The sequence below is a fragment of the Phalacrocorax carbo genome, chromosome 1 (assembly GCF_963921805.1).
Source record: "Phalacrocorax carbo chromosome 1, bPhaCar2.1, whole genome shotgun sequence".
NCBI lineage: Eukaryota > Metazoa > Chordata > Aves > Suliformes > Phalacrocoracidae > Phalacrocorax > Phalacrocorax carbo.
In genome coordinates, this window is record NC_087513.1 from 146,325,613 (window position 1) to 146,352,750 (window position 27,138).

At 41.3% G+C, this 27,138-nt stretch overlaps 1 protein-coding gene across 1 annotated transcript in view; it reads right to left on the reverse strand.

The window, feature by feature from the left end:
* Positions 1-2,776: 2,776 nt before the first annotated feature.
* Positions 2,777-27,138, reverse strand: part of AFF3 (ALF transcription elongation factor 3) — a 280,917-nt gene continuing 256,555 nt past the window's right edge. The window contains exons 15-21 of the mRNA XM_064445545.1: positions 18,658-18,721; positions 15,861-15,997; positions 13,786-13,857; positions 11,287-11,380; positions 7,191-7,240; positions 6,838-7,052; positions 2,777-5,484 (exon numbers count right to left, since the gene is read on the reverse strand). Of these exons, the coding sequence (XP_064301615.1) occupies positions 5,363-5,484; positions 6,838-7,052; positions 7,191-7,240; positions 11,287-11,380; positions 13,786-13,857; positions 15,861-15,997; positions 18,658-18,721 (754 nt within the window). The 3' untranslated portion in view covers positions 2,777-5,362. The remainder of the gene's footprint in view (positions 5,485-6,837; positions 7,053-7,190; positions 7,241-11,286; positions 11,381-13,785; positions 13,858-15,860; positions 15,998-18,657; positions 18,722-27,138) is intronic.

The following is a 27,138-nucleotide window of genomic DNA, read 5'->3' on the forward strand; positions in this document are numbered from 1 at the left end:
CACTTGCCAACTACCAAGAGCAATAGAGCCAGATAGTAAGCGGAGGCAGAAGAATTACTTGAAGAGACAAGCCCAGCTGAGTCTGGCCCGTCTCACTGAGGAAAACCACAGTCTCTTGAAAGAACGCTACAGCCTTGGATGCTCCAACTGTCAGTGTTTTTCCTTTATGTTGCTTTAGTGAGGTAAGCACAGTGCCTGAAGTGACTTTCTAAATTTGTTAATTAACCTCAAGAACAATTTACAGCATGGCAACAAGTATGGCCTTATTGAGGGCAAATGGCAACTTTATGAGATACATTAAAGTAGCCAAATTTTCATGCTAACATTATTGGGTGAGAGACATTGTTCTCCGGTTTTCAAGACAGACTAGGCATAAGATACAAATGCTTTTCTGAATGCACTCTGACAAATCTATCTACAGTTACATGCCTTCCCAGCCCTCGGTGCACAGCACATAAGCTAATGTAACTATTATAATTATGATAGTGATCAGACCTACCAGGCCTTTTTAAGACATAAAAATCAGACTAATTCTCTAGTTTCAAACACAATGAATTCAAATATGTGATGTAAATGCTAAAAAAAAATATTAACAGAATGAGAGGCACGTTAGGTCTGCGCCAGGCAAACTTCTATTGTTATCTTAACAAGTTCATATTCTTCAGGCATTGTTTGTATTTCTATTGTGCCAGGAGATTTTATTCTTTAGTTTGAGGATTCTCCCTGAATGGGGGAGGGAAACGTTGCTATCACTGTGAAAAAGAAACATTTCTTTCTGACATACTAAGCATTAAGCAGATTATGTAAAAGCGAGGCATACTGCAGAAGGAGATGTTCTTAATATAGCTTTGACCATGAACCCATGACCCTCCAGAAAATTTAGAAGAGTTAAAAAACCTATTGCTTTGACAACCTTTTAATTTAAAAAAAAATCTTCTTGTAAAAAGATCAAGGAATTTATCCACTGTTATTTACATAAAATTCAACCTTTTTCTGCTTAAAATAATGAATCATTTAATGTCACATCTGCAGGATATCTGGGGCAGATGCCATTAATCCAAGTAATTTCACAAATTCCAATTTCCTTTGGATTAAAACCTACAACTAAGTCAGTGAATAGTATATACTGTACACGCATTAAGGCTGGTGACTGCTAAAGTCTCTTGGGTAGATAAACTAAGCACAGATTAGCCAGGTCTAAGTATATGTCCTCATCTAGGGGAAAGAGGATATCCTGACATTTCAGTGATGTAGATTTGAATCAGTAGCCATGAAAAATGGTTGAACATTTGTATTACAAAAGAGATGCTATGGCACAGTCCCAACGGTGCATTTCTTATAAATTAATTAGCTGCACAAATTATTTTGATAACAGTTACTGCACTTCTGAGGTGATATGGCTGCTCAGTAATGAGTACTTGATGATCAATGGTAGGCACTAGTAATATCCTTCATGCTGAGTGACTTTTATTACTATTTAGATTTACAGTATGTACATATATGTTTGTATCTACACTTAGGGCTAGATCTTCTTAACCTCCTTTCCCTAAGGTCCTCTGTTCACTATGATCTCTTCCTTTGGAGCCCTGTGATATTTGGATAAAAGAAACAGGCAAACAAGGGGCTGGGGTGTCCTGCCATGCGACAGGGAAGATGATGCTTGGCTTTTGGCCACACTTGAACCTCTGCATATGCTTTGTTCTTACCTGTCATTCATGCCACCATGGAATACTATAAAGCATTAAGGCCAAGAGGTCTGTATGATCTTGCTGTCTGTGAGGATCCTATAGGCTGCTCTGCATTTGTTGCATCCACCTGCAATACACGGTTCCTTTGAATGCATTCCCGTTGCATTACCAACCCTGACTGATTCAGAAGCCTCCATTTGTAAGCAAACCACTCCCTCCAGGCATAATCCTTCTGGATTAGTACAGAATTACTTCTTACTTTCACAAAATGAACCTGAACATTGCTATGGCATAAAGAAGCCTGCATGTTCCTGGGCTTTTACAACAGACTACAAGTAAGTGTCTTTCATGGAACCCCAAAGAAGGACAGTCTCTGCGGGTCCCAGTCAGAACACACAGAGCACCTTCAACTCATGGTGAAGTACCTAAGACTATTCTGGTTCTTAATGTGGAACATACGCTTAACTGGACCAGACCTAAAAGCCACATGCACTTTTCCAGACCAGGCCCTAAGATGAAATAAAGTATTTGTTGTCATCACACCACATTCAGTCATCTAAACAGCAGCAACCATATACAGCAAATAGCCTGCACAGAAGAGTATTCTAAATAACCTCACCAAAATGGTATAGCTGCAGGAAACCCTGTGGAGAGAAGGCCAAACCCTCTAATCCATTTATATGTCTAGTTTGTTTAAAAGGCTGCCATTTCATCTTGTTACACCACCAGAAGCTAAGGCTCAGTGTGCTCATCAGACAACACAGATGATGCCAGAACAAAACCTAAAAAACCAGTGTGTTTTTCCATGGAAGCAATAGGTATTTTAGCTGGAATAGTTCAATATAAGAACAATGTGCAAGAAAGAACAATCATCTACAAGAGATCCTTAGTACTTGGAAATGTTACAACAGGTCAGCATTTGTAGGGGAATAGACAGGGATCGGCGACCGGAAGATTACGGGATGTGACGGAAAGATAGACTCCTCCCCATAGGAGTGGCAGGAACAGGAACCGCAAGAGCTATATAAGCGTGTGACGCAGCTAAATAGACGGACATTTTGCATCCATCATATTGATGTCTGTGCATCACTGTCCCCAGGGTGGGTAGAGCCCTGTGTCCTGGAGGTATGCGGCCCAAGATAAGTTCTCCCGTAGAAGCGTACAGCTACAAGCATTAATTCTTGCATTTCTTTGAAGTTTCTTGACATATTACATCCGTACAAAGAGTTCATCATGATTAAGAAAAATATCCCAATCTTAGTAAAATAAACATGCTTCAAAGTTTCATACTTGAAACTCAAGTGCCACATGTCTAATAAAACTAAACTCCATTTAAGGCAAGTAATATATGTCACTTCTAAAATTTCTCAATATTAAATAGCAGTAAGGTCTCCCAAACCCCCATCTTATCTGAAGATAAACATCATAGGCACCATCAAAGAAAACAGAAGCTAATCTAACTGGAATTTCACTTTCCTGATCTGAGGAGAAATCCCACAGTACCTTCATATAGTATTGAAGCAGCTGACAGAATCCGTTGCTACTGGTCTAGTAAATCACCACAGACGTCCACAGCCAGAGATCAAGCAAGTTATAAACAGAAAGGCACCAATCAAGTTCACCATACTTGTGACCAAACAAATTGTGTTCCTTCTGGGGTGGGTAACAGCCAGAGTGATGGGAGGACTTGGAGGATGTGTATTTTGTCAAAGGTAGGTCCGTGTTCATTCTTAAAGCCAACCACACTATAATACTCATGTCTGCGCTAAGAGGTGACCACAGCCTGAGCTCAGGACTTCTCTTGGGGGGAAGTATCTGAGCACCAATGGGTGCATAAATATTGGCCCAGGATGGCTTGGAGCTCAGCTACCCCGCTGAGCTGCTTCAAAGAACAGGGTGAATGCTCTGAGCCTGAGCAATAGCTGGAGTTACGGTAAGTATCCTCGACATAAGTATCCTCGACAAATAAATATGCAGGTACATGGGGCTCAGTGTGCTCTCAAGCCCACTCTTTACCACAGGGTAAATACAGCCTGTGTTACCAAAGATGTTTTGCTGAGAAAATGTGCCATATTGTTTGGTATCTTTCTTTCAAAATGCAGCTCTTCAAAAATGGGGGAAGAAAAAACAAAGGCAGCACAGACCAATCAATCAGCCATCAATATCAGTGGCTACTTCTACTTGTATCTTCTATTGAAAGAGTCTTTTGTACTCTCATTTCCTTAATGTATAAATTAGATTAGAAAGCGACAATCAAAGGGTCCAGTCAATGACTCAGACAAAACCAGTCCATTGAAGTCACTGGAGCTGCTGACTTGAGTCAAGGGCTGCAAATCTGATTGCAAAAAATTATGTTTCCAATACAAAAAAAGAAAACAAAATGCGTAAAACCCACTGAAAGTGAACAAAAATGCACTGAATGCAAGCACAGTGGATATGAACTGGCCTTGACCTCAGCTGACCCAAATTAAACTTCAATTATTGTGGGATTAATTCTTCTGGCATGAAAAACACAGCCTGTCAACAGGAACTGAAAACATCCCATAAATCAAGAAATGTTAAAGCCTAGTTAAGGATTATGCATGAAAAGTGAAAGGTTTATGATAGGAAACAGTTCTTAGCCTGACGAAGAGCAAACTCAGCTTCCCAGATAAAGGAAATTGCATGTAATGCTCCCATACAGCCTAGAAGAAAATGCTGCAAACTTTTGCTAGATGAAAAAGATATGAAAGTCAAAATCAGTAGGATGAAGCCTTCCCATGCGAAACCAACAACTGGTATAGATATCTCTCTGTCTCTGTGTACGCAGGTGAAATGAACACATTTTCTTTTCTAAGTGGATTGCAGTTTGCCATATTTTTTCATTTATCTGTTTACTGTCAGTAACAGAATACAATTTTCCACCATCTCTTTTAAGTTCTTGCTATCAGCATACCTCTTTTCAGGCTTTTTGCTTGATACTGTAGTTTATACTGTTGGTGAGGAGCTGAACAAGAGGTAAAGTTATTTAAAAAGACAGGAGATAAAGAAATGTGTGCAATTTGTTGAAACTTATTGCACATGAAGGAATGCCGTCGTTCTCCAACTTAATGCGGACTACACAACTCCTCTGTGTGCCCCAGTGGGGAAGTAACAGGGAGATGGCACGTTAATATTGAAAATTCTGTGACGTGTCCATGCTCGCAGTAAAAGTTCTCCATGTCTATGATTTGCCCTCATTCATTCCAGTTCAGGAAGGCCCTTCTGTATGTGCTTAAGCTCTGCTGAAGTCAATGGGATTTCAGTACAAGCTTAAAGTTAAGAGAGCTTTCCTGAATAGGGATCTGTGCTTATTGCACTTGGTTCAATCAACCCATGAGATTTTGGTTTCTGAGATTTTCACCACAAGAATAGAAAGGGTATGTTTTGTGCATTAAGATAAGTTCTTTCTAGTATTTCTAGTGTATGAAAATGTTTGGGGAGTGGTACAGAGCAATCCATTCTGAAGAGACACCGTGGTATATTGTATATAATCACACATACATGTCTACAGTCAGAAAAATTTTGCTCAGTATTGAAGAAATATTCACCTTTGTTTGGATCAATGCTGTGGTTGACTATTTCTGTAGCACAGTGTCCAGAATAACTGAATTATCCATGAAAGGTATACTGTCCATGTGAATGGCACACAGTCATTATGACAAGTGAGCGCTATTCCGCACCCAGTGAAGTCCTTGTTGGGTGTATTGAACTAAATGCTCCATACTGCTGTGCAAGGTGATAGGTCCCATCAATGCATCCAAGTCGTTAAAAAAATCTACAGGGAAAAAAAGATTCAGCATCAGAAGAGTGAAGCTGTATTTGCTGCATGTCACCCTTTAATAGATTTTATTCTCTTGCAAATTGAGGCAAGCTGAACATTTCACGGGAATGAAAGTTTAGTGCTGGTGAGATTAATTTTAAAGCCCTGTGGTTCATGATTTTACAGGCTGATGCACAACAATTTTCTTTTTAAAGAACAAAACAGTGAGTACTTTGGCTTTGCTTTTCATTAATTTCCATTGAGTCTTGATAAAGCAAACAGATGCTGGGCAAGATTTATTTTGAGATTAAGGACAACTAAATCAAAAAGTCTACACACAAGTGTCTGTCTATACATATGCTAGGTATCTAAGCTCCCGTGACAGACAAACAGAGGCCCCGTTCGACATGGTCGTCAAAGCCTAAAGAGTAATTTGGCTCACTAGATGCTAAGGACTAAATTCAGTTGCCTACTTAGAGGCATGTAGTGCCCACGTGAGATTCCCTCAGGCAGTTGATACGCACAGCCCAGACTGGCAGATCTAACACAGGACATACAGGAGACTTCTGGAGTGGCAGTGTAGGTAAGGATAACTCAAATGGCATTTGGCAGCTGTGGTTAGCAACTGAATTGTATCCCTGTGTCCCTTTCAGGCTGAACTGAACAGTTCTCTGAACTCTGCTGTTTGTATTGAACAAAGCTCCATCAACTGTAATGGGAGATTAGTCCCCCAACTCATATATACACACCTACTCTTGGTATTCATTCGCATTCATTTTGATTTGAATTCTGCCCCTGCCTTAAATATATAAATTAGCCTGAAAATCAAGCAATATTTGATCATCAAGTCAGATGCTGAGGCACTTGCTTATGGAAACCGGTTCAGCTGAGAGAAGTTTGCTCTGAAGACAGAAGGCAGCTCGTTCCCATCTGTGTCTGCTTGGATGGGGTGGGGGCGCTAGGGGATCATCATTCCTTCTGCAGACAAGAAGTGTGCTGCTGCTTTTTGATGTGGTCTGGCTAAATGCATCCCATCCAGCTCCACGACTTTGAGGGGCAGGAAGCTGCTTTGCCTCCCACAAACCCTTCTCTCCAGGATGGCACAAATGGCAGTGGATACTACACACAGCTATGTCTGTAACCTGTCTGTCACCAGTCCCGACCAGCCAAATAAAGAAAAAAATTAGATGTTTCCGAGTAAGACAGCTACCAAGATTGCCTTTTTGGGCTGTTTTGGAACAGATTAGGAGCAGACTGAAGAAACCTCTGCAGTCCTACTTTGCAGACAGGAATCCTATCAAAAGTTATTTTCCTGATCAAAATCACATGACGGTCTTCTAGAACAGTCCAGTGCCTTGACTCACTCACCTCTGTTTTCCTTGGCTAGGTTGTCAGCCATCTCCCAGTAGTCATAGCTGTGCAGGATGCTGTTGGTGATGCTGACGTGGTTGGCGGCCATCTGATGAATGCGCTGTGGGATGCTGATGATAGGAGATGGGGAAGGGGCTCCTGTGCTCCCCTGGGATCCTACAGAGCTGACTGGAGAAGGGCTAGGGGACATAGGTGATGGAGTTCCTGTGCTCCTGGAAACAGATGTTAATACAGTTGCTTGAAAGGGTGTTAGGATTAAAAACACAAGAGTATCAGAACATACTCAGGTAAGCAAATATAATTTCTGACTGCCAATCTGATGGAAATTTCTATGTGACCTGTGAACTTACTTTCCACTGGCACCCCAAGGAGATGGATTCTGGGCAGCTTTTGATGAATTCTGTAAAGGAAAAAATAATTCACAATGCATATAATTTATATAAGACTGAAATGAGGAACAATAAACAGTATAAAAGTAAAGAAGTGTAAAGAAAAAATTGTGCATACAGAAGTACTCAAGTGTCGTGATGCAATAAACCCACTGAGCCTTGTTGGGTGTTGTGATGAAGCGGTGCTGCAGCACAGACTCATATCACACTCTATTAAACCCCCTGGGATGGGGGCTGGTTAGGAAAACATGTTAGTTGAAATGGAAACTTTTCGCAGAAATCCTGGGAGTTCAGAAGAAAGTGCTGCCAAGACTCTTTGTGAGGTTTCACATAGATTTTCTTGTGACAGAGAAAACCAGGATTTCCTCCCACTCTCCTGCCCCCAAAGACAAATGTCATTCTCCTAGGACCTGCAAGACCATGCAAGTCTGCTCAGCCTGGCAGACCACAGGGATGTGAATCTGAGTCTCCCTCAGCTTGGGTGGGTGTTTTAACAACCAGGCTCAAGAATCTCCCTCACACTTCCTCCTCTTGGGGAGCCCTTGTAGAGTGGTCGTTCTTCTAGCTGAAGGGTTACCCAGAACCTCACCCCCAGAAGGGCACATAAGATCATAAAGTGAGATCTCTTATATACCTTCAGTCATTAAGACTCTCATTGGTATACTGTGCTTAGGCTAAAGAATTTCATTGCTGAGGAGATGCTACCTTGTACAAGCACTATGTTTACAGAGCAGGAGAAATTCAGGTGTCCACAACAGTGGAAACTGAATAGCTAAAATGATTCTAGCAGTTAATCTACAAGAGCTGGTGGGAATTTACTGGCAGGTTCCTGCTCATTTAACCTGTGGAAAAACTCCTCCCCTCTCACAAATGCTCTGGCTGATACAAACCTGGGCCTCTGAGAAAGAAGGATGTAAAAAACAGAAGTGTAAGAAACAAAACTTTTCTGGTCCATCCCATCTGCAGCCTCATGTTCAGCAATGGCCAGTTTCTAATTCTCCCATGGAAAGTGACCCCCTTGCACCCTCCCCTGAAACCATTCATCCAGATAATTGTGTGCTGGGGGACAACCCTCTCTCCTTGACAACCGTGGGAGACCAAGTGAAGTCCCGCAGCTCGAGATTTGTTTATTGTTTAAATGCAGGGCTGCAGGTGTTGCAAGCTGTAGGAGTTACAGGCGTTAACAGCAGTACAAACACAAACTCTCTTGGTCTCCCATGGCTTAGGAAGGAAAAATGATAAACAAGGGGCTCCTGAGCTTCATGGATTTCAAGGCCAGTAGTAATCCCTGAGGACACTCAGTCTGAAATTTTCCTTTTCCACCAATCATGGAACTTTTATCAGAAGCTAAATTAATTTTTTTTTTAAGGATAGCTAGTCATATAGAAATCCTAAGACACTATTTATCCTTCTTGTTCTCCTGTGTCCTGTGTCTAATGTTTAGCAGGCCTCACAGTTAGGAAAACAGATTCTGTTTCAGGGTTTCAAGACTGAATTTTCTTAACTGCAGTGCTAGCTTTTGGATTTTGTTGGTCTAGTGCCAGCAAAATCGCATGTCACCTGGTATTATCAGCTCTGTTTCCATATACACAATGATCATATCCTCTTTGAACATGTTCTGCAGTAAGCTGGACACATCTCCTGAGCCTCTCTTCAAAAAGTTTGTTTTCTCAGTTTTGACGTGTCCTCTGAACTGCTTCTTGCGTTCTCACATCTTTCATGTGTGCACCAACACTGGCTGTATTTTAGCAGTGATCAATCAGTGCTGTGTGTGCCCTGGCATTCTTCCTGCATTTTGACACTAGGCCTTCTACATCCCAGGTAAGTGGTATGAAAAATAAGCTTTGGAGTGTCCCACAGGGGGTTCTTCCTTCAATGGGTTTTCCTTTTTTTTTTTTTTTTGGCAGTGAGGGCTAAGGTGTGAAAGGAAAAAAATGAAAAGGTCTCATTTACCATTCTAAATAGAACCAACCTGGGAATCCTCAGCATTTGCTCCTCTTAACAGAATAGTTTCTTTTTTTCCCTTTTCTTTTCTGATCTGTCTCAGAGTTACTGGCCTTCATCTTTCTAGTGTAATGGAACTGAGTACATGTTATTTACTTACAGAGTTGAAGGCAGGAAAATATGAAAGTTGAAGTGGAGTCAAGGATACTTCTACTGTAAATGTAACCAGCCTTACTGTACAACTTCCCACACCTTTTTTCTCATGTTTTAGGTATATTTTCAGCCTTGTCTCTGTTCTGCACCAGAAGGGTGTGGGTAAGGATTCTAAAGAGTGTAATGTTGTAAGGGACCATCTCTTATCCCACTTTGCTTACTGCTACCCATTCTCCTGGTTTCTTTTTGCTGTCAAATATGTGTGACCCCTGAATATCTGTGTCTTCTTTTTAATTCTCTGCTGCATTAATTTTTTTTATAATGGAAATAAAATACCTAAAAGGAGATTTAAATAATAATTTTTTTTCTAAAAGAAAAAGTGTGTCACATTTTCCCTGCAAATGTGTGTGACAAGGCTTAAAATCTTTCTTTGATTGGTAATATATGTGGAAGTTCTTAATGCAGTCAGCATTTCACGTCACTTGGTTTTGAAAGCTTTTAGATAGCAAATATGAAATGAGTGGAGAATTTGCTTGTTTTCCACTGAAAATTATAGCAAATGGATTTTTTTCCCATTTTTACTTTCAAAGGTGAGAAAACTTTCTAATGTGAAACTACGCTATCATTATATCAGCAGGAGCTCTGCAAAAAACCAAGCTCGTCTTGGCTGTAGCAGAGTGTAAGTCCGTATTATGTTTGCTGTGAAACAGTTTCTGTCTGCTGGTAGGAGACATTTTACATGGTTGAGAGCCTGACCATCCTGTTCTTAATGCAGGTATTCTCTGAACTGGTAAAGAAAAATAAAGTGCTGTAACAGGCACATATTTCTTTCCCCTGAAATCAAGTCATTGTTAGAGAAACATAATGTTTTGAATTATATATTGCTAAATTTTTAGAAGCAATTACAGTGATTCAATTTCAGTTTGACAATAATGGATCTGTCAATTTCCTTCACTGTCTTCATGTGTTCAGAATCTGGTCATGAGCATTCATGCTTGTATTTGAATTTTTTTATTAACAAAATGTCAGAGGATGGATGTTTTTCATTTCAAGGTACCTCCCTCTGCAAAAAACAACTCAACAGACGAGCCCTGTGTTCAGAGACAAATGGCTGTTCAGGTCCCTCAAAAGAGTTTGTCTTAAAGCTTATACTTTGTACATACGTACTCGTACATATTAATTTTTAAATTAGAAACATAAAGACTAGTTTTGTGTTTGGAGGTGAAATGCTGGACTGACTTGCTAGGTGAGCTCCATCCGAAAGGTTTTGTTCCTCAGATACTTTCCAGAGAAAGGTTGCCTGTCGAATAAAAAATATTCAAATACTTTGAATGACTTCCTGTTTTATTCAAAACAGCCAGGGTTTGGACCTGGCAGAGAGTGGAAGACAGAAGCAGTAGCAGGCAAAGCAAAGCCAGAAGGGGAAGCTAGCAGTGCTGTGTCAAGTACATGGCAGGTGGTTTGGTTGCCCTCGTGATGCTTTTGTACAGCTCCCACCGAAGTCAGCGTGGGCTGTTTGCCAGTTCCTTGGGTAAGAATATGTCCCACTGCACTGTCCTTCCTATCGATGCTGCTAAGTGGAAGCCCTGCAGCTGAGGACAGCTCTAGATCAAAATCTTCAATTCACAGGTAGTCCAGGGGGAAATGTAATCCTGGAGGGGATTCTTAGAGCAAAATCTGCAAAACCTATTCACAACAGAGCTGGACAGCACTAGACAATCGACCAAGAATAATCTGAAAATATCTGTTTGCTAGTACAATAAATTTCTCATCCTTCATAGAGGAAGAGGGGCCCTTGTGAAGACAACAGATCAGGTGTTGCAATGGGAGTCTGTGGAAAACTGTGAAGTGTGCTGACTTCACAGGGGCAGAACTAAGCCCAGAACAGCTACTGTTTTAGTAAGATGTGGTATTTCCTATAATGACGCACTGATCTAAAAACATGTCATAAAGAATGCACCTTGAAATACTCAATAAGCGCTTTCGAATACTTGACCGCATGGTCTCTCTTGAGTCGGAACATCCTCCAGTACAGAAGGGCCAGGCAGCGGTAACTAGAACAAAAGGGAGAACAGAAGGTCAGGTTTGCCCCCTGAACAGAAAACCCAATTACTTATCTTAAATTCTCAAACTAAAAGAGAGTGGAAGGCTGACAGCACCTTGCTAATGTTTTTTATCACCATTTGTTTACAGTCCTTCACACTTCAACATGGACTCATGAGCAAGGCTAGGCATTACAGCCAGGACAGATCACACTGACAAATGCTACCAGTAAGGTACTAAACAAACCATACTCAGAAGGGTTTGCAGGTTTGGGTTCCCAGGCTTTGTCTCTGACTTGAAGTCTGCACACTTGACCAAAGGCCTCTCCTGCAAAAAGGTCATTACAGGCCTGGAACCCACCGTAGGCATTTTTTGGGGTATTTTTGTAAATACAAAGGTAGCCATTTGGGGTATCTTATCCTGGGGCTTTACTACAACAGCCTGGATCCTGTATGATGAACTAGAGTTATAATGGGTATATTTTGTATACACCCAGTGGTCTCTTCCAGCAGCTGGAGATAGCTGGGAAACCTCGGACCTGCCCAGATTTTACTGGCCAAGGTCCTCTGTGGGAAACCAGAACACAGATTGTGTTGGAGCGTGGAGGCTATTCCTAGGCCACCTGCCTGATTTGTTCCCCAGAGGAAACGAGCGGTGGGCTGAAAAACTCAGCGTGCTGTACTGGAACTGTCTGACCCCGTGCTCCTTGTTAGTCTGCAGAGAGCTGCACACGTTTAATGATATGTAATTAAATGAGGGTAATAGCTATTAAATGTAATTATACATCACAATAACTGATAATCAGCATTCAGGACACACAAACTCTTTTCTTTGCTGTTGGCTTTAGGTGCACGGGTCTATTTTCCAGATCAAGAATTGCCGCCACCTCTTCCCAGCAAGCTTTTTGATTGGCAAGTGTGGGATTGCCCCTCGGTAACACAGCTTCCAAAGCAAAAATCTGGCGTATTTTGCTTTTCTTTTGGCAGCAGAGGCCTTATTTTGAAAAGCAGTATTTAGTCTTGGAGCCAACCTAAAGCACGGGAAGGTGCCTTGAGTTTGGAAGCGCAGAGCGCTCCCCATCTCGCCGCGCCCAGCAGCTGCCCGCACCCCAGCAACCCCCTCGAGTTTGCAAATCGCTCTTGAGAAAAAAATCCCAGCCGAGGTTTCTCAGCCCGTTTCCCTCCCGTCCTGAAGGCAGAAGGTGAATTTCTGCCTTTGGCCGCTGGAGGACAGTCTGTCCTTAGGAGAGAGGAGCGGAGCCGGGCGCGCCGGCTGCCTGGCAGCCTGCCCGGCGGAGCAGGCAGGGGATGCGGTGGCCTCCCAGTCACCATAACTCTCACTCTGTCACCTTCACAGGTACAGCGCATATGCAAATGGTGTCAGTTCATCTGCTGGCTGGCAGACGGTGAGTTAGGATTGCTATTCATCGCCCAGAGAAGGCACCGTCTGCTTTCCCTCGCGCTAACCTTTCTGCTGAAACAGATGCAGTGGCTCCGTGAATTTGGATGCGGTTCTGCACACACCGAAGCGCTCCGGCAGTTCTGAGCAACCCTTCGTAACATGGCTTTATTTTTTTTAACTGTTCTTTAGTCGTTTTTCCCACCTAAGCGTTTTTAAAGCAATTGCCATGAATGCATTCTGCGCTCCTCCCAGCGGCACAGCAAACCGGTGACAAAGAAAGGGCATTAAAAAAAAAAAAAAATTGCATCTCAGAATATTTTGTTCTTTTTTATACAAATGACTAATTAGGACTCCTTATTTATGGAGGCTAAAGATGCATTTAATTTGGGTTTTTAACAGATGGTTAATAGATGTTAAAAACACACTTGCTGATTGTAAATGTCCACTTACTGAGAAGCAGTAACCATGTAATAGGTATTTTATGTATTACTACATAGATATTAAATTAAAATTTGATTTTAATAACATTGCAGTATTTTACTAGCAATCAGCAACCATCCTATAGATTCTAAGGTGCGTGCATATATATCTAGAAATCTCAATTTAGAAGGTAATCCAGGAGGCTTAATTATCACCATCACTGTATCTCCCTTCATATAATGTAAATATAATTTATGATTATTGAGCCTAAAATGTCAGCCACAAAAGAAATTACTGAGCTATTGGTACAAAAGTACATCACTCATAAAAACAACAAACCATCAGGCATTTAAAAATTAATTACACTGACGTACCATAGCTGACCTGTCACAATCAATAAGTATGAGCCGCTTATTTACAGAGACAGAATGCAGACCTGGTTCAGTTATACAAGGGCTGGACCTTCCCGGAGCAGAAAGTATTCTCTTAATTTCAATAGACAACATAATCCTATCTCCCTGCATCCAGCATCTGATTTTCAAGAACTGGCTCACTGCAGAAAAGAAGCCTTTTGAGGAAATCTTGATCTACTAACCATAATGCTGCCAGCTGTTTGTCTTCCGGCGTGGCGTTGGGGCCTGAGTGGGTTTTTAGTCTCACTGCATACCTTAAGCAAAGGAAAAAAGCCAATGTGAATTAACTGAGACAGCTTTATATTACTGATCAGAGAGCTAAGCTGGCCAATGTCATTTAATCTGCCCCCTTACACAGATTTGCTCAAGTTACCAGACAGACGTGCTTTTTCTGGTTGTGTTTCAGAGCTATTTTGCCATTAGCAGTGCCTCCCCACGCTCTTTAAACAGCAGTAACTCCCTTGAACATCCGTCGGTCCAGAGGGGAGCCTAGCTGGCGAGGTGATGCTGTCCTACCAAAATAACCTCCACTGCTGTGGAGACCCAGTTACACAGAGTTCATGCAGAAAGGTTTTTGCAGCATTGGAAGGCAGACAGCCTGCCTTGAAGCTGGTGCTGCCCTCACCCTGCCAGTTCTGAGTGCATCTACCCAGATTTGCTCCTCCAAGCGGAGCACAGCAGAGGGGGAACATGTGGCTCAGAGCTATTTTTGCTCATATGACATTACATTCAAATTCTATAAATATTAAACATCCACAAAGGTAGCACTGCTGTTTCAAGAGTGTATGTGCTATGCAATCACAAATTAGTTTCTAGAAATCTCAGCTTCCAGCTGAATACCTGAACAGTGCACAAGGTTAGGGCAACATGCAGCACTTCTGGGCTTGCTTCCAGAAAAATACCTGTTCCCTGTAATTAGCTGCTTGTGTTTTTTCTTATCTTTGCTTTCAAACTTTAATCCTGATACCTGGGTAAAGATTCAGTATGAACATTTTCTTTCAGCAGGCATACCTAGTAAACCACTTATTTTTCTGAGCTGCAGCAAGTGAGATCAACAGCAATTCACACTATAACACAACCACAGCTACACACATTATTGAAAGCTATGGATCTGCAAGCAAAATTCATTTCCAGAGTTAGAACCATATATTTACTATCATGAGAAAAGACAGGACAGACAAAGAGCTTTCTGCCTTTTGAAAAAAAGAAGGGAAGAATTGAAGAGATAGGATGTACTATTCTCTTACTGAAAAAAAAATAATTGATCTTGTTTAATAACCTTCCAGTTAGAAAGCTGGCCTCAGTCCACTGAAATGCATGAGAAGACAGCCCTAAGTGGAATAAAATGCCAATGGAATTGTTAACATGCGAGAAAACCATTGCATCAACACTAAGTCCAAAAGAACGCAATTGTTTTAGAAGCTTTGCCCCATTATGAACACTATTAAAAATTAAAGTGTTTTACTTCCTGTGAACTTGGTCCTGACAGGAGCTGCGTGGTTGACTGTCCTAAGGAATGATGCCATGGTCACTGACAGTGCTGCTTTCTCTGCTAGCGTAGCTGGGCTTGCTCTCTTGTGGACAGAGTCACTCAGCTGCTGGGATGATTTTGACCTTTGTGTTCTCTACCGACACTGTCAATAATGTTAACTATTGGTACCAACTATATAGGAGAAAAATATGTAAGAGACAACCTTTCTTGCTAGGATGTGAGGGTGGAATCGAATTCTAGACTGTCCTGTTTGGAGAGCCATGAAGGTGACTAAACGTAGAGGTCTGCTTTAGTGTGAGCTGGACTGCTTCTGGGACTCCACTGGCTACAGTAGGAGCATACACACCAAACGGACTTTGAGTGTCCATTTTTCTAGCACTGTTCACATCTTTTTTCAGGTAATCAGTAAGCAGCAGTCTTAATGTTGGAACATTTTGCAAACTATCACTGTGAGAATGTTTTGGTATTAAGTATTATGATTTTTCCCTTTTGAGTAGCACAGGACTTATACCACAAAACTCTTGAAGTAATTTGCAACTCAAGTAATACGAAAATCTTTGGGTTCGTTTTTTTTTCATTCTACAGTTTCCTGATTTAATTTCCATTGAAATCACAGATAATACATACATATTACATATGACTGACCAGGCACTTGGAAGGACCTCAATTCTCCTCTTTTACTGTACCTAGGGAATTATGTGATAATGTAGTTGAGCATGTTTGCACAAACAGAGTAAGCCCTGAGGTCATCTCCTCCCCTCCTACCTGATGAGTTCAACTGTTTCTGAATACATTGTATAAGGGGATTTAGATTCCATTGGGCCTTGTTCCATTGCATTTCCACACTCAATAAATGATAGTGCTGCTTCTGCATAATTCAGTGCCTTTCCAAACTTTTCCACCTAGAGGGAAAAAACAAGGACACAGAGAAACAGTGTAATCATCAAGATACGGTTACATTTGATGGCATTTTCTCAACATCAATTGTAAAGTTGACACAAGTCTGTATATCTTCAGATTCACAAATTTTCCTGCAAGAAATCTAAAACCCATCAAAACCTGTGCATCAGTCAAAATCGTAAGATACAGAAAGTAGGGCTGAAAAAGGCTACAAAATGTTATTTGGTCCACACTCTTGTGTCCAAAGAAGGATCAACTCTGGCTAGGACATTCCTGACAGATCTTTGTCAAAGCTCTTCAAGTGCTGGAAATTCCACAAACTCATCAGGCCTTTTATTCCAGCTTTCATTAAAAAGGGTTTCACATATGTTTGTAAATGTAGTTTTTTGTCACTCAACAAAGAAAGGTAATGATTATTGTGAACTAAGAGAATCAGAAATAATACTTTGAATACTAACTCTCTTAATTCAAGGGCTCATCTCTGTTCTCACGTCTTCTTTACCCCTACCATTTTCAGCACTGCTTGACCATACTCTCCTCCTGTCAGAAATTTGCTTTCTATATCTTCCTCCTCTTTCAGGGACTGCTCTGCTCCCTCAGCTTCTCCTGCCATCCTTCTTCCATGCCCCATTTCTTCACCTATTTCCAGTACTTCTTTGTCTCTCTGTGTTTGTATTTGTGTACTTATACAGATATAAGTACCTATATGTCCTCAATGGTGGTGTATATGCAAATGTGCACATAATGTTCGTATGTGTACACTTACTTACCACTTATCTGCTCTCAAAATTTCATTTTTGATGTGGGTAAAGATGAATCATACTAATACCTCTCTGTCCTGACTTCTCTTCCCTTCAGTCAGAACTCCTGCGGTACATAAAGCCCATTAATGGACTAGATGCATTTGGTTGAAATCTGATGCACACAGTGAAAGGTTAATGGACCTTATTCTTTTCCAAGGGATTTTAAATAGTAACATTGGAATGGCACACTGGCTTCAATCTATTTTAGGTTCTTATATGACTCCCATTGCGATCATACTGGAGAACTTCACAAACTTTTTATTATATTTCTCTCCCCGACGCTCTTGTGCGGGTGGAAGTGCTATTATCCCAATTTCACAGATGGGGGACTAAGGAGCAGAGAGACTTAGAGCAATTTTCAGGCTGCTCACTCTAAGTGCCTATGTTAGGTATTGCAGTGCCAAAGTAGGAGGTATTGAGCCCAGCAAGGTGATTCAAAGTGCCTAGAGGCACTTTGGCAATATGGCAATTCCTCTAGGATCCCTACACAGTCAATGAGGGGGAGGAAGTATCCGCAAAGAGTGATTCACAAGGTGTAAGTAAGGTGCTAGTCCACTGTGTACAGAAGCTGAATGTGAAGGATGTTTCAATCACCTAACACTGATGGGAGGCTATTCAAACTGTGCCTAAGTGACTCTCATGCAGGAAACTTGTGACAGAGCAGAGAATAATGCTTGCACCTCCTGTTTCTGGGAGTCTACCATAAAAACATTTCTCTTCAGGCTAAGAATTTCCTTTGCATATTAAGTGATTTTTTCCATTCTGTTTAAAGCAACACACTAAAATGCACCATTTGTACTCCTCCACAATATTTTCTGATTTAAGACTCACTTTAGAGTAATAGGGAACTGAATAAACCATGGAAATTTGTGCTAATAAACTCAGGTAGGGTGTAAAACTCAGTGTCCTAAATTAAGGGTGTGCTTCTGCTTCCTTGGCCTTTTTACGTTCTGCACAGCTGAGAAAAGAGGCGAAGAAACCAAGGCTCTGAGCTACCTTTCTTTCCTGCTGCTGTGACAACAAAGTACCTGTCTGACAGAGCGAGGCAGGACTGCAGCTACTCCCACCTGCAAGACAGCCATATTAATGCAGGGTCCCACCCCATATATTGCATCTGCCATCCCAGAGGCCTGATGTTTTTAAGGCTGTGCTTGCTGTGCTGGACAAATATAGCCTTGGAGAAAGCTGAGAGATGGCTAGGCCGAGCTCTCCTGGCACATTGCATACTTTGTTGCCTCCATTTGTTTGGAAAGACAAACATCTCTTTAGTGCTTCATATAACCTCAGATTCCCCCTTTTCAAGAGGGCCTTACCGGCTACATTTTCAGAGAGGTCACAGCCAGGTCCAAGAACCTGTTTGCTGCAACAGTCCTTTGTGTGCGAGGTGTTCCTCTAGAGTCACACAGCTTCCTTGTGTGCTTCTGGTTTTGTTAGGAGAGGTCTGCCATGAAACCAGGATTCTTTTGGCACTGAAGAGCCAAAGCTCTTTAAAGAAAGTACAAACACCTCAGCCACCAGACCAAATTTGGGAATAAAATTATAGGACCTAGCCAGCTAGTTAAACTGAGAAGATAGGTATGTGGATCCCTTACTCAGCCTCCATTACTATAGTTACTAATTAAAGCAAAGGAATAAATGGAAAGTTTTATTTATCCAGGCCTTTATCTCAGTAAGTCATTATTTGTTAAGTCATAGTTTATTGGGCTATGAACATTTGATTATATAAACATTTCTTAATTTAACAAGCCTAGCCATCCTTATAATAGATTTTATAATTACCCCAGCAATACTGCACTGATGAAGAAACTGCATTACAAAAATAATTTGGAGCAACATAACTGGAAAGAAAATGTTCTCACCATTGCATCTGCTTTATGCTTCTTCCGTTTAGCTTCCTGCATAAAGTAATCTGCATTGCGTGGCCTACCAGGGGAAAATAAGAAGACATTTTATTATTTTCTGACGTGCAGAGTATTTTCAAGTTATTTTTCCCTTATTTTAAACCTGATTTGCAAACATTTTTTATGAAGAAAATACACTTATCATGTAACCATGCATCTTCTATTTCCAAATTGCTGCCTGTGGAGACAATAGCATTTATGGCTCTTCTCATTCTTTAGAAGTCAGTGATTCAAAGCAAAAAAAAAGCTAATAAAATGCATTTTTATGGATTATATAAACTGCTTCCCAAATTAGTGCAGTTTTGAACTGCAAAACGGATGCAAGTGTTAAGCAGAACAAGTTATTCCGTCTTCTCCTCTCCCTGGTGCTTGCTTACCTCTTTTCCTACTCCTCTCTGTACATTGTCATTTGCCTTGGCTTCTCCCTCCTCTCAAAACACGTGTGTTTAATCTCTCCACTTTGAAAACACAGATAGCACCTGCTTGCCTCCACAACTACCATCTCACCCCCCTTCTCCCTCTTATCTGTAAGCATGCTGAGAATGCTGTTTACTTTTGCTGCCTGGAGCTCATCTCTGACTCGGTGCTGGGCCGCCTGCTACAATTCCACTGGCATTGCTCGTGCCAATTTCTCCGTTGATTTCTCCTCAAACAGATCGTAAAGACTCCATCCCTTCCTTAACCTACCTGACCTACTGACTGCAGGGCACAAAATCAGCTCCTGCCTCTGTGCCGAAATTCACAAGTCTGTTTCTGATCCAGACTTAGCCACTTCCACTCAAACTGAAAACACAAACTGATGCCTCCTTGGCAATGTCTGGTCATCACCTCAGTGAGCTCCTCATGGCTGAAGCAAATTTCTTCATCTCCTCCCACTAGCTCTCCCTATTACACCTTTCTCAGTCACTGTGGAGAATAGCCATTTGGCATGTCGTTTCAGGCCATCACCTGCATCTTCAGTTGCTGCCTCTCATAAGAGTCTTCACATTTCCTGACTCTGAAGATTCTTCTAGTCTCATACGAGGGAGATGGCCTCCTTCTTTCTCTGCTCAGCTAAAACATGTCCTGGTTCTTCTCAGCTCATACTGTGCTTACTCCCATATACTCGTCTTTCTGAGAGAAGGAAGTTTTGCCTTGCTAAATAGTTTTCTTAGTATTGGTTACAGTGTCATCCCTTTGCCCTTATCTAATGAAAAGGAGATATTCCTGAGTAGTCAGAGTATGAATTCTGATGTTTTTACCACTCATGCTTTTAAGTGCTTGGTGTTGTAAATGATACAGTATCATTGCCACTCAGCAATCTGTTGTAAGTTAACTCCAGCTGGCAGCTCAGCCCCACACAGCCGCTCACTCACTCACCTCAGCAGGATGGGGGAGAGAATTGGAAGGATAGAAATGAAAAAAAGTCATGGGTTGAGATAAAGACAGACTAATAGGTAAAGCAAAGCAGAATAAGGATTCATTCACTGCCTTCCATCAGGAGGCAGGTGTTCAGCCATCTCCAGGAAAGTGGGGCTTCATCACACTTAATGGTGACTTGGGAAGACAAATGCCATCACTCTGAACGTCCCCTTTTTCTCCTTCTTCGCCCAGCTTTTATTGCTGAGCACAGTGTCCTATGGTGTGGGATACCCATTTGGTCAGTCTCGGTCAGCTGTCCCAACTATGTCCCCTCCCAGCTTCTTGTGCACCCCCGGCCTGCTCGCTGGTGGGGCAGTGTGGGAAACAGAAAAGGCGCTGAAGCTGTGCAAGCACCGCTCAGCAATAGCTGAAACACCCTTGTGTCATCAATACTGTTTTGGTCACAAATCCAAAATACAGCACCATACAAGTAGCTATGAAGAAAACTAACTCTATCTCAGCCCAAACCAACACAATCCTAACCAGTATTTTTTAAAATTGGGATTTCTCAGCACGTTGTTTAAAAAAATGTTTTGTGTGAGTCAGAGAAAATACAGATCTAAAAACTCAAGTCAGTGGAATGGAAGAGTCAAAAATTCTCGTTGACAGCAGTAAGAACATGCTCAGATCCATAACTGAGAACAGTGGGAAGTGTCTTCCTCGACAGAAGAGGATTGCCATATATAGTTCCTTAAGACCATAAGGCTATTTGGCAGTGTGTTTACTTAGTCCATTTCTGTCTACTTATATGCACACAGTTTCAAAGACATTTCACTGTGTCGCAGGAAGTTAGTCATAGAATCATAGGATGGTTGGGTTGGAAGGGACCCTAAAGATTACCTAGTTTTAACCCCACCCTGCCATGGGCAGGGTCATCTTCCACTAGACCAGGTTGCTCAAAGCCCCATCCAGCCTGACCTTGAACAATTCCAAGGATGGGACATCCACAACTTCTCTGGGCAACCTGTTCCAGTGTCTCACCACACTCATAGTAAAAAATGTCTTCCTTATATTTAGTCTGAATCTACCCTCCTTTAGTTTAAAACCATTACCCCTTGTCCTATCACTACAGGCCCTACTAAAAAGCCTGTCCCCATCTTTCTTATAAGCGCCCTTCAAGTATTGAAAGGCCACATTCTTGTCTCCCCGGAGCATTCTCTTCTCCGGGCTGAAGAATCCCAACTCTCTCAGCCTGTCCTTGTAGGAGAGGTGCTCCAGCCCTCTGATCATTTTTGTGGCCCGCCTCTAGACCTGCTCCAACAGGTCCATGTCCTTCTTGTGTTGAGGGCTCCAGAGCTGGATGCAGTACTCCAGGTGGGGTGTCACCAGAGTAGAGGGACAGAATCACCTCCCTCAACCTGCTGGCCACGCTGCTTTCAATGCAGCCCAGGATATAGTTGGCCTTCTGGGCTGCAAGCGCACATTGCCGGGTCATGTTGAGCTTCTCATCAACCAACATCGCCAAGTCCTTCTCCTCAGGGCTGCTCTCAATCCATTCTCTCCCCAGCCTGTATTTGTGCTTGGGATTGCCCCGACCCATCTGCAGGGCTTTGCACTTGACCTTGTTGAACTTCATGAAGTTCACACAGGCCCACCTCTCAAGCCTGTCAAGGTCCCTCTGGATGGCATCCCTTCCCTCCAGCACGACAACTGCACCATACAGCTTGGTGTTGTCAACAAACTTGCTGAAGGTGCACTCAATACCACTGTCCATGTTGCCAACTAAGATCAAAAATAGTCAACCTTATTTTGAAGAGAAGGAAGGTTAAATATCACTAGGTGGAAACAGAGTTCAAAATCTGGCTAATTTTGAACGACCTCTGCACTAAAAAGCTTGTTGATATGAAGGAAAACAGTTCCTTTGCTCCAACTTTCTTTAAAATATTATTCTCCCTCAGGGTGGAATTTCCCCCCAGCTTACACTAGCCAGTAGGACAGAAAGGGGACTAAGGACAGATTTGTGTCCCAGTATCTCATAACCTACTGCAGCTGCAAATACTTCCTGTGCCCAGCAAGATGCTAACATTATCTTAATAATACGAACCATCTGGATTTGGTCTTGGTCAATTATGAAATACTAGACACTGAAACAGTGTTAGCTTGATGTAGAAAAATAACTGTTTCCAGAACCATTGAAAGAATTCTTAAAAAATTGTTAAGTCTTCTGTCTTCATCTTGTGCAATGACCTAGGTGAGATGTTTTACTATGAAGTGCCAAAAAGCAAAGCATAACGGAGCAAATCAACAAAACAGTGGTCTCATATCTCTGAAATGATGCAAGTGATGAACATTTACATGATCCTTTCAAACTCGGGTTATTAAAATACGTCCTTTGCAACGTTCCCTCCTGTGTATCACCCAGCACTATATGTCTAATTTGCTTGTTTGAAACACGGTAAGAGGCTGTAAAAACAAAGTGAGATAAGACAATGTAATTATGGCCTACTTATTTATAAGTTAATTGTAAAATGGTTTTCAACTTGTAGCAGGATTTATTCTCCCGAGTTATGATTAGCAATGAGGGTATTAGCAAGATGCATGCATGTTACTAAACCAAGAAGCCTGCTTTGAGGGCCCTGCTATGGAGGCGTTAACCATAATGCAATGTGCAAAAACTGAAGTCATTGGTTTGTACTAAGTCCAACTGTTTTTTGAGAAGCTTAATATAAAAAAGAAACTATTAAAAAGCCATTTTAAAGCAAAGCATATATATTCTCAATGTGAATGTTTAGATATTTCCATAGGAAAAATAAAAGATTGATTTACAAATCAGGGGATGCCTAAAACAGATTAAGATTCATTGGGAAAAATGGATAGGTTATGTTTTCTTCTTGTTTCTTAAACAGAGCTTGTTCAATAGTGTTAATAAACACACCAAGTCAAATTCTGATCTCTGTATGCCATCTGTGAAATACTATTCTTCAATTTATCACTACATGTTAATAAACTTCTGATTCAGGTTACAAATGTGCATGTTGGGTGAAAATGGAAAGCTGAACTGTCCTATAGATTTAATGTATGTTTATGTACATTGCATGCATTTCTTATATCACTTTAGTAACAAAATAAGGATGCAGTTGGATTTAACTATTTTCTGATTTTTTAATGAGAAATAAAGGTTTCAGATTCAGTTTTGTTTAGGTTCCCACTGCACATGAACATAATTTGTCTTTTTAAATCCAGTATACTAGTTTAAATAATTATGTCATGACATTAAAAAAGACAGAAACAAAACCCTTTTTCTATAGGCTTCCTGAAGCTAAGAGGTTACCTCAGCTCATGGACATATGAAGACACATGAGAAAGCTGATCCATAAATGAATTGCTCAGGATAGCTCTTCTGTGTACTGCACATTTTGTATCTATGAAGTTCACAAAAGATTGTTAATCGTATTCTGATTTTACAGGCCCTTAAGTTATAGTGACTGAGAACCCATATCTGTTACAAATGTGAAGGTTCATCCAAATTTCCTCTGCAGCTTGGCCTATTTAGTTACATTGGTGATAATCTCAGACTGGAGAATTTGCAGGTAATCTCATTGGATGCTATTTCAGATATTATATGTTATTCATGAGAGGCATCTTGAGGGGAAGCAAATCTGTTCTCCCACTGATGAGATTCAGAAAGACCTGTGGCTAAACCCCTTTTCAGGTCTTTGGTCTAAGGTTTGTGATCTCTCTGCAGACCACAGCCTTGCTATAGCCTGAGAAGCCAGAGAATAGAGAAAATTTCTACAGGATTAAAATGGTACCAGACTACTGGTTGAACCGGAGTGAATCAGAGTAGAAGAAGCAGCACTGGATTCTCTTGGTTAGGCCTGCTGGTCATGAATGTAAACTGAAGTCCCACGAAACGTTATTCACTGACTTCTGGTTTTCAGACAACTGAGTCAGATTATCCGCTTAAGTTATTTACAACTGTGTATATCTATTGGTGTCAGCACCGTCACTCCAGATTTACAAACAGAATTCAGGCCTCTTTTTTTAAAAAAAGGAAAAACTTAAACAGAAGTCTACTTCAAGTTAACAGGTAAAACCAAATGTTTTATCTCTATTAATAATCTTGACCACACAAGAAAGCCTTTGTTTCTGAATATCTCATTGTTGGTACTTCTAGAAATACAGACCTCTTCAACAAAGCCAAAAAGGGGTTCTAATACACTGCTCTAATGCATCTCATACATCTTTCTGAAAGGCAAGAGAAAGAGCGTAAAGCATCAGTGCCAGCTAAGTCAGGCTGCTGGTGAATTCTCCCTGGGATCAAGTGTCATTATGTGAAACTGGCTGCTCTCGAGGAGAATTTACCCTACTATGTTGATTGGGGAAAGCAATCGAGTACCGCTGGAACCAGTTCAATGCATTCTCAGTCAACACTAGCCAGTCACCTAGGCACTGCAACAGAATCCAGCCTTTTACAGAATAACCCCCCCATGGCTAGATCTGATAGTACAAACAAGGCCAGGCTTCCTTTGCAGCAGTGGCATTCAAACCATTTATGACTTTGACAAGGGCAGCCTCAGTAGCATGGCTGTGGCTGAATCCAGGATGAAATTTATCAAGCTACTGTCCAGAATTTCTCTCACTCGCCTTGCCACCGCTTTCTCTGGGAGCTTGTCGAAAACCAGCAGGAGAGACAGCATTTCCATTGCTTGTTATGTTGCGCGGGATCCCAGCGTGAGGTGAGATGGCTGCGGGCATGGTAATTACTCCCCTTCCAGGAGCAGCCTTTCAGAATTTCCAGGCTGTTGAGCTCCTAAGAGTGGTGTTGCCATTACCCAGGTGAAATGCTTGTGTGTGTATGTTTTTCTCATCCTATTTAGCTCTATGCCATTTCAGCGCATCTCTGCCACCTTTGTCTTTTGCTGCCTTCTCTGAATTTAATTTACTCCAGTTCAGCTGATAATTGCAAAAATGTAAACTCATGCAGTAAAAAAAGGGAAGAGAATCAAACAAAGTGAATCAATAAAAGCTTTACTTCATACAGTAATTTATCAGCATCTACTGCAACATAATTTCCTTGAAACTCAGCACAACCGCTGGTATTTACAGAGTATGGTGGAGCTTAGACTCCAATATACAATTTTAATTATAACTGCATTCAGAAACACATTTTTCATCTAATTTTTATATTTTATATGAACTAAATAGTAAACTATAGCATTTTCTGCTTCATTTACATAATCCACCACTTGTACATTATTTCTTACTGTGGTATGGTGCTTTATGAGGATACATTAAAAAAACCTAATAAAAGTTCAATTAAACATCATAAATGTAGCCAAGTGCATATTTTAATACCCTTCAGAGATAATGCTGCTGAAGCGTTATAAAAAAACAAACTAGTGCTTCCTCAGTGTACAACAATTGCACATAATAAAGGCAGCTTAAATCATAATTCTAAATATAGGACCAGTTTCACAAGTTTAGTAAACTAGGCCCTAAAAAAGTGAGTGCTCTGGAAGGGAGAAGAACACTGAAATAAGCAACTTTAAAATTTGATCAGAGCTAGGGGCAAATCAGAAGAAACTGGTGTAGCCAGGATTAGCCAGTGTCCAGTTTTGAAGCTGTGCCAGTAGGCCCTGAACTTTCAGTCCAAGAAGGGAAGAAAAATCTGTAAGAGCAACAAAACCATTTAAAGTGAAAGGTAGGTGTATACAGCCCTGCCTATTTGCTATTTCATACTGGGACGTGTGTCAGGAGCATGTCTGACATGTTGGGTCACAGATAAGGATGGTCATCTTGGGGTAAAGGACAGAGCTGAAGCTGGGGAGCAGCCATACAAACTAGTGTTCTCCCCTGATGTATCATGGCCTCCTGCCCATTCCACAACTTAAAATAAACACTGTTTTATGGGACATGGCACTGCTGTGTCTAGGGCATTGCACACACGGCGGGGGAGAGCCCATGGCACTGTAAAAGATGGGTACCCCCAGCTATGAGAGTGTGTACTCTCATGCACACTATGGCAGACACAGCAGGTCTGGGAAGTTCAGCAGAGGAGCATACAAGTGGAGAGGGCAGAGAGAGCCATTGTGACCCATTTAAATGATAATGCTATAGGCATTTCAGAAAGACAGGGACAAACAATCTGATGGGAGGCAGGTCAAATGTAAGAAAAATTTACTCAGTCATACAACTACACAACTACTATGTTGTCAGGCTTAGTATAACAAGGTCAAATTTTTAGATTAGATTAATAGATGAATAGTACAGATACCTAGAGAGGGAGTTACTGTTGAAAAAAATAGCAGAAAAAATTAAAGCCTGGCACCTAATTTAAATAAAATGAAGAAGGATAAATGAAGTGGAGATTCCTATTTTGGTGAAAATGCAAAATCCCTCAGCCTAACCATGTCAGTGTAGTAAAATACAAGAGGCCATGAGGAAGAGTCAAAACCCACTACAAATTCCTGGGCATGACCCAGATTCATGACTCAAAGATATCCATGTGAAATCAATATCCAGACTAAAACATGCAAGGGCGAAGTGTACAAGTGAAGAGAGAGGAATGAAAGAAGTATTAACAATAGGAACTTGAGCTCCTGTATTAAAAGCAGAGGAAGAAAACATTACAACCTTGCAGATAAACTACAATTGTGTCTCAATGTATATTAAGTAGACATTCTGAAATCAACTAATTTCAGTCAAAGGTGGAGTGAAGGCCTTTGCAGTCAGACCTAGGGAGAGAAGGCAGGACCACAGCAGTCCAGATTTATGTTTTAAAACACCATGGAGTCATACCTTGAATTCTCAAGGGGCAGCTGAGAAACAAAGGCAGAAAGATCTTTCTGGGAGAGAGACTACCTGGCAGCCAGCTCCTATGTTCCCGGCTCTGATGAGTGAGAAGCCACAGTGCAGGTGAAACCTTTGAGTGACAGTACTTGTGAAACCTGAGTCAGTGAATGGGGTATCTACACTGAAAGGAGCAGGCGATCCTGAAACAAAGACTCCACCCAGGGCTGCTGCCCTGCAATGCCTATCTAAGAAACTTCAGTGATTATAGGATTTGAAAGAAATCATAATCAGACACTAGAAGAA